This window comes from Eriocheir sinensis, chromosome 14 (assembly GCF_024679095.1).
Source record: "Eriocheir sinensis breed Jianghai 21 chromosome 14, ASM2467909v1, whole genome shotgun sequence".
Taxonomy (NCBI): domain Eukaryota; kingdom Metazoa; phylum Arthropoda; class Malacostraca; order Decapoda; family Varunidae; genus Eriocheir; species Eriocheir sinensis.
In genome coordinates, this window is record NC_066522.1 from 22,555,019 (window position 1) to 22,563,201 (window position 8,183).

Below are 8,183 nucleotides of genomic sequence, written 5' to 3' on the forward strand. Positions count from 1 at the left end.
TGTAGAAAAAGATGATGATTATACGAGCATACTAATGATAAAAAAGTAGCAAGGTCGGTATTCTTAGACGCTTCCACTTCTCACATCAACTACTTCCAAATAGAGGCCAAAAAAGAATAGTCGGGTTCTTACGAGTGCTTCTTTTTTTTAGGTTTATGGTATAGACGAAGGATCAAATTGCCACCAGAATAATTAAACCACCGCTGGAAACGCCTAAAAATGTCTGCTGGAGTACGAAAACCTTGTCAAATATGTGTTTTTGGCCCGTGAGTGGTGTCCGGAGGGGTGCGCCGCGTGTCTGGCAGCAGTGGGCGTGTCTCATCAGCTGGCCCTGAGTGTTATTGTCACGTCACAGTCTCGCCGCGCCTCCGCCATGTCCTACGCCTATTTATTCAAGTACATCATCATCGGAGACACTGGTAAGCAGGCCTGGGAGTGCACGGGGGGCGGCGTGGGTGTTTCCAGGGCCCGGGGGAGCGGTGGAAAGGCGGGAGGAGGTCTGATAGCAGGTGTCCAACAATATGGCGAAAATCGATTGGCTTCACTAACTCACATTGATCGAATTTTTCCTTGCTGATGTCTACAGGTGTGCGCTTGGCCGATGTTAACGCCTGAAAGTAATGATGAGCGCTACTTTCCACACGCACACGCACCCATTGGCTGGCTCTTGTGTTTCCATGTGCATCAGGGTACACCTCAAGGCCAGACGGGAGGGAGCAGGGACAGTTTTCCGTCAGTAATCACGTAGAAAATGTTTTCTTCTCGGCCAAATGTTTCTTCCAGATGTTGATGGCCCATGTTATTCTTATGGCTGTCTCGTGATGATGATGAGGCCATGTTGGTATTTTTGTTGACTCCATTCCTTCAAAAGTACATAGTTACCATTATCACATCCATGGTACAGATAAGGGACGTAATACATGGCCCTTAGCTATTACATGAAGGCTCCAATGGTAAAAAGCTGGTTTTAAAGTAGATGCCCTAACTCACCTGGTTGGCCCATCCATTCTATACAGCATAATAACGGAATATAGCTGGAAAAGTTGGGTGGGTCAAAAAACTGCTGGCTACACCAGCCCATAAGTTGATAAATCTTATTGGGAAAGCTACGTTTGACTATATAGACTGGAAAGATGTTTGTTCCTACTACTTCATCCGGACGGAAATTCCAAAGGGTGAAATATCATCCAACATTTGTTAAGGTCTTAACAAATAAGCCCTCCTTTGACTGAATATAAGTTTAAAGATTTAAGTCACTGGGAATAGGGAAGGGATTCCTAACTGAAATCTGCGTAATCCATCTTCGCTGGGGCATTGAAGCAGTTTAAGATCTCCAAAGTAAACCATACTGAGGAGGAGAGATCAAGAAAGAGTCTATGTGAGTCTTGTATGCTGGAATCATGAAGGGGAAAGATGTTAATTGTACTTCAAAGTAAATTTGAGGCTATGCCATTAGCTTTGTATACAATGAAGTGGATGTGGGTATGGAAACACAAGGATAAATCAATAATAATCCCTAGATTAGAATGAGTTAACAAATCTGATTTTCTTATTGATATAATAGGAAAAATAAGGACCAAGCAGATTCCAGTGAACTGTATCCTACACAGTCATTATTTACGGTCTTCATAATGCCACCACTTCAGTAACTTAGCACCACGGAGGCTGCAGATGAACAAACATGGATTGTATATATAGTAATTATGAAAAGAACAACATTGACTAACGTCATTGATCAAGTTCATTTCAGTGGAGTTCGGAGAGATGGCATTCGTAATGGCCCCTCCTCTTGATCTTCTTATGGTAGGTCATACTCCCTCTCCTTCACAACCCTTGAACGTTTTTTCTAAGCTCTTCAATATAGTACTTAACTTCCCCTCTTCTATCACCTATTGCCACAGAGGCTGCGGATTAACAAACATGACTCATAAATATAGCTGATAATTATTAAGAACAAATTATACCCCTAATTTTTAATATTTCCCCAGAATTCCTTCACAGACACAATGTCTAGTAAAATACCGGTACACTAGAACAACAACCAACAGAAAGGGAAAAGTGTTCATTCATCGTATCCTGCCAGTCCTCTTGAACCCTTCATTGACTTTGCACCACACAAAAGATTCATAAGGAAAACTAAGAATTGCTCCAGGAGGGATAAAGAGGAGAATGGAGGACATTATATTGGGAGATAGGAAGTGAACATTGTGGATTAAAAAACATACGAAGCTTAAAGATATTCTAACGATGATTGATACCAAGAAATGGACTTTGGCAGGTTATATCATGTAGAAGTAACATACACACCCAAAGTAATACAGTGGCAACCCAGAAATTGTTGGAAAAGTCAAGACAGACAAAGAACCAAGGAGAGAGATGAGATGAAAGCATGTGCCAGAGCAGATTGGAGTGCACCAACGTCAGGTGGATAATGGAGGATGCTGGGAAAGCCTTCATCCTGAAGTTCAAAATAAAGATGGAAAGAAATGACAAGCAAATTTTGATACTGCATCCCATGTACACACAATGCATGGGGAGTGTATATATCACTTTGTTTTTACTTACTGTCTGAGCTCATGCTGAGGAGAATTTCTGATTATCTGTACAGGTGGACAATAAATGTTATCTATCTGTTTAGTTAAGACTTTCAGGCAAATGAGGTACAGCCTGTGGGAGTCTTTGTAATGGTTATGTGCATCCTGTGTCAGTTGTTGGTGGGCCTGCAGAGTCCTTCCTTCCTTCCAGGTGTGGGGAAGTCATGTCTCCTGCTACAGTTCACGGACAAGAGGTTCCAGCCAGTGCACGACCTCACCATCGGGGTGGAGTTTGGTGCCCGCATGATCACCATTGACAACAAGCAGATCAAGCTTCAGATTTGGGACACAGTAAGTGTTGCAAGTTCATTGATATAATTTTGTGCTTTTTTTAATATAAAAACCACAGCTATTGTTTTTACCTCCTTAGTGGTTTGCCATCAGATTGCATCACAGCAAATCGTTTATCCATTTTTATGTTGATTCATATGTTTATTGCTGCCTAAACTTTGAACTGGAACATATTAATTTTAATCACACGCTGTCTTCCAGGCTGGCCAAGAGGCATTCAGGTCCATCACAAGGTCATACTACCGTGGAGCAGCCGGCGCCCTTCTGGTCTATGACATCACCAGGCGGGAAACCTTCAACCACCTCACGCAGTGGCTAGAAGATGCTCGCCAGCACTCCAACTCCAACATGGTCATCATGCTGATTGGAAACAAGAGGCATGTAACTGGGTTTTTTTTTCTAATTTATTATATGATATGTATAGTCTCTATTTAAAGAAGATAGCTCCATAGTGCAAGGTCTTGTTCATAACTTCCAGCAGTGTTGGTAACAGTGCTCTGCAATCGCTTTGAGGTCATTGCCGTACACTTTATCACTAAATAGAACTGTTATGTAGGCTAATTAATGTATCTAAATCTTGTGTTTTATAGATACATTAACTGTCTTGTAGCCATTGGTTTTTATGCAGTGGATACATTATATTCATAGGCATGATTACATCATTATCATGTTTTCAGCTGTTTCAATTTGATACATTTCTCCTGCTTTTTCTGTGAAATTTTATTGCTTTTATACGTGGTTTTACGTGCAGACAATGTCAGGGTAACTTTTCACTGACCATTGACTTGTTGACAGTGATCTTGACTCACGGCGAGAGGTAAAGCGAGAAGAGGGCGAAGCCTTTGCGCGGGAGCACGGGCTGGTGTTCATGGAGACCTCCGCCAAGACCGCCGCCAACGTAGAGGAAGCTTTCATCAACACTGCCAGGGAAATCTACGAGAAGATCCAGGAGGGGGTGTTTGACGTCCACAATGAGGTGAGATAAAGGAAGATCACTGTTTATGCTGGCCAAGTTGAGGGCTTTAACATGGCTGCTACTTTTATAAATGACTACATTCAGTAAACAGTTTGCGCTACAGACTCATTAGGTTTGCAAGTTGGTAGCGTGGTATATAAGGTGAGGTAACCATGGATGGCATGAGAGTAAGTCATCTTTGCATCTTGTTTCTATTGCAAATATTGAGTATATGAAGCAGGGTCTATAATCAGCAATAAGAGCAAACTTTCACAATATTACTGTTTTTATATATCTATCAGAAAAAATTGCTGCAGGAATTGAATGATTGTGATTAATATTAATCAGTGAGGTTCTAGGGAAGCACAGTTTGTGTTTGTAGAAGAAAGAAATCTTTTAAATAAGGGATATTTGATAATGACAGCATGGCATGAGTGTAGTCTGCTGCATTGTACTCTTGGTTTGGTAACTTTTTTTTTTTTTTTTTTTTTTTTTTGTGTGTGTGTGTGTGTGTGTGTGTGTTGAATGTACCAGTTAGTTGAGTATATCAGATATTGTCCTTTATAGCTGCCTTTTGGAAAACATAATAAAAAATGTAAACTGCCTTCTAAAACAAAAGTAAAATGAAATGAAACAAAGCAGTTTTTGATGTTAAGCATCTGTTTGTATACTTTTGTTCATTCATGAATTTTTTTGCCTTCCTCCAGGCTAACGGCATCAAGATTGGGCCCCAGCACTCCCCCGGAGGAGCCGGCCTCACCAACAACCAGGGAGCCGCTGGCGGTCAAGGTGGCGGCTGCTGTTAATCCCCGACCAATCCCTACAACTCAGAGGTGGAAGGTGTGGCTGGCCAGATGGGTGAAGGGGTGGACAGGTGGCTTGCTGTGCTCAGTGGTCTGGGGCTGTCCCACTATGTGGAAAGGATTGCAGAGGCTGCCCTGCTCCACCCTGCCACCCAGCTCCCTTGGCAACTAATCAATCTGACGGGCGCGCTGAGCGGGCCTCATGAAGGCACTGAGGGCGGGTGAGGGCAGGGTGCAGGGACTTCAGGTCTGTTGCAACAGCTCAAAATTTTTGCTGTAGGGATGTGGTGGAATTTATATATTTTGTTGGAAGTTTTCATGAAGCTGAGTTGCTGTTAAAACTATAGGGAGTGTGTGTAGCAGTGTGTATATTGATGTATATTTTGATTGAAATGTTTGTTTATTTCATATTGATTTTCCATTAATGTATGCAGATACATATTTTAGCATTACATTATTTAATATTAGATTTTAGATCTGCTGATGCTTAGGAAACTGCATATAGAAGATTATAATTTAACTTTAGACCACTGTCCCCTCCCAACACAGCCCAGGAGGCAATGCTGTCCACACCCGGCTGCCTGGCTGCTTGTGTATAATCACTATCACCCTTATACAGAACAAGGTCCTCAAAATGGGAGCAAAATTATTCTTGACATACTTTTTATACATCCAGTTTAAGTGAAAGAAACGTTGGTTCTTCCACATGCCTCATTCTGCTTCCCCCAGCATTTTCCTCTTTTTGACATTACAGCAATTAGCTAGTGTCTAGACACTCTCCTTAGTGTGCTGAGGTTCCCACAGTAGTGACTCCTGCATGTGTGGCTCAGCAGCTTGTTGACTCGTGCCCCTCATAGTTTTCACACACTGGCTGGGCGACTCTCGGCTCACACTCACATGGCACAACCTTGACAGTGCTGATGAAAGGAAGTAGCATGTGTTCTGTTACGTTGGATAAGCTTTTAAAGGATTGTGTTGTGTGAAAACTCTGAATATTGTTCTTTCATGAGTGAGTTCCACCTTGGTAAAGACTGATTGTCTGGTGTGTGTGTGTGTGTGTGTGTGTGTGTGTGTGTCCATGCACTGATATGATAATCATGGTAGTCTTCACCAGCTGCCAGCTGATCCACAGAGCTGAGTGTTGATAAATGGACAGCCTAGCATGAGATCACCCAAGATTCACAGTTTATCATCATCTTCCACCCGACAGTGTATCAATGTTGAATTATTGAGTTATTTTGCAGCATGCTCTAAGCTGAAGAGGCATTGAAAATAGATATTATGTTGGTTCAGTGCGGAATCCTTGACCTTGTGATCACGGTCTCGGTTCAACTGTAACCATTCCACTGCTCAACCCAACAACAGTGGCTGGCTGTGGTCTGTACTTAGTAGGACTTCACACACACCTTGGATGTGCTTTGGTACCATTCTAACTTAGCTCCACAGTTCATTAAGTATTCCACAGCCTATTACTTTTGTAGGTAATCCGATACTATAAGAATGTGGTGTTGGCAGGGAAGTGTTTTGACAGGGCTTGTGAGGGTTTTTGCAGAGTGAATAAGTGTGTGTTAGTGGGTATGAATGGTTGCACTCACTTCACTTCCTGGGCTATTACTACTGGCTATTAATTTAGGTCATAAACTGAAACGTTTTTAGTGCACACTTGGCATCACCTGGGCTTAACTAAAGCATCGTCTGGTAACTACACCTAACTGCTTGTAATATCACAGAGGAGCTGACAGACTAAAGTAGGGATATCTGTTCTGAAAGTTGCACCAGGTTTGTGATAGTTGCCAGGTGCTCTTCGTGAAGCCCAATGTTTATTTAAATTTTTGTATCCAGCTGTACACAATGCTTAAAGAAGTATCAGTAATTTTCCTCTCAACGGCCAGTAATAATGGGTTATATCACCTTGTTTTTCCCGCTTTTGGTGGTATCAGACATTCCCAGGGCCAGCACCCATCTTGCTTTTCCTTCTGCATTGGTTTTCTTGTTTTTGGAGATGAGCTCTATTAGGTTGGAGCTAATTTTTATTTTTTTTATACTACAGATGGATTTATAGAAGCCATAATAATGTTTTCTGTGTTGTTCTCTCACTCTGAATGATAATATTGGCATTTCATTGAACTGCGTATATATATTTAAGTCTTTGAACAAAGTGTGTGAATGTGGTGGGTTTTTGCTATCCTTATGAAATTATAACAAGTACGTAGGTTGGGCCTTTTGTAATTAACTCCCCTTTGCCTAACCTCTCTTTGAACCTGTAAACACCAAAGACAACCATAGATGCAGTTTTTACGTGGTAGATGAGAGATGTTAGATCTGCAGATAGTCTTGATGGCCTTCAATGGAATATCTTATCAAACATTATACTACATTTACCATAGTATACAGAAAAATATGTAATGGATATATTGATCATATCTATGTAGGAGGCTTATATATTTTCTCACCACAGCCCTTGAGGACCAGCAAGAGACTGATGTTTGAGTGTGATGGTATGACATTCATGACTCCTCGCAATAGACTCGTCCTGCGTTAAGCTTGACACACACACAGTGGCAGGGAGACAGGCAGCACTCTTCAGTAACTGGTGGATGTAGGGTGTGGCGTGACATCAGCTCCCATAGATTAGATGTAAGAGGAGACTTGCGGAAATCAGGAGTGTTACAAAAGACTGACTGTTTTGTTTCTGGTACTTTGTGAAGAGGTTGGTCATTGTAGCATACAGTGAGAAATCAATTTTTTTTTTTCAGATTAGAGAAAAGGGGAGTTATGAGATCATGTATTTTATTCCTATTTTTTTGTGAAGAGGTTGGTCATTGTGGTGTGTAGTGATAACCATTTTTCCCCAGATAAAAGAGAAATTAGGAGTGTTACAAAATACATTATTTTATTCATGGTACTTTGACTTGAGGTTGGTCATTGTAGTGTATAGTGAGGAAGCAGTTTTGCCAGATCATATGAAAGGGAAATCAAGAGTGTTACGGAAGACGTTATTTTACACACGGTACTTTGTGAAGAGGTTGGTCATTGTGACGTAAGTGAGGAAGCAGTTTTCCCGGATTGGAGGAAAGAGAAGGCTTGCCAAAACCAAGAGTGTTCCTGAAGACATCCATGGCACTTTGTTGAGAGGTGGTCATTTTACAAGTCGGACAGTGTAGCATCGCCAGAGTTCTGGATGTATGTGATGCAAGCCACACACTGTAACCAGCTTTTAGCAGGACAGTCTCAGAGAGAAGCCTCACACTTGCCCTTCCTTGATCTGGTATCACAGTCGGCTGCAGTTGTGTATGAATTTATGTTATTAAAATGTCTATGAAATTACATTTTGTATCTCCTTCAACAAAATATCCAGGTCTTGTTATTGATTTTATCTTCTGAGTGCTCATTGGTGATTTACTGTTGAGGTCTTGATCAAAGAAACATGAAACTGACTTAGGACTGCAGGTCGAGGGAATTGAAATCAAACCAGTCTATTAGGATTTTCGCACGAGGTAATAATCTCAACTGCCTGCAGACTTTAGTAATATACTGCAA

General features: G+C 41.5%; 1 protein-coding gene across 1 annotated transcript; it reads left to right on the forward strand.

The window, feature by feature from the left end:
• The first annotated feature begins 259 nt into the window (after positions 1–259).
• Positions 260–7,972, forward strand: LOC126998668 (ras-related protein Rab-2). The gene is made up of 5 exons (XM_050860643.1): positions 260–419; positions 2,746–2,885; positions 3,087–3,262; positions 3,681–3,861; positions 4,548–7,972. Exons 1-5 carry the CDS (start codon positions 374–376, stop codon positions 4,644–4,646), a joined length of 642 nt encoding a protein of 213 aa, XP_050716600.1. The 5' UTR covers positions 260–373; the 3' UTR covers positions 4,647–7,972.
• The last annotated feature ends 211 nt before the right edge of the window (positions 7,973–8,183 follow it).

What these genes read in the sequence shown, in the direction of transcription:
- LOC126998668 (XM_050860643.1), top strand. Translation starts at nt 374, where the DNA reads ATGTCCTACGCCTATTTATTCAAGTACATCATCATCGGAGACACTG. An exon ending in CATCATCATCGGAGACACTG is followed by an intron (nt 420 to 2,745) that starts GTAAGCAGGCCT and finishes CCTTCCTTCCAG; the next exon opens with GTGTGGGGAAGTCATGTCTC. An exon ending in TGTTTGACGTCCACAATGAG is followed by an intron (nt 3,862 to 4,547) that starts GTGAGATAAAGG and finishes GCCTTCCTCCAG; the next exon opens with GCTAACGGCATCAAGATTGG.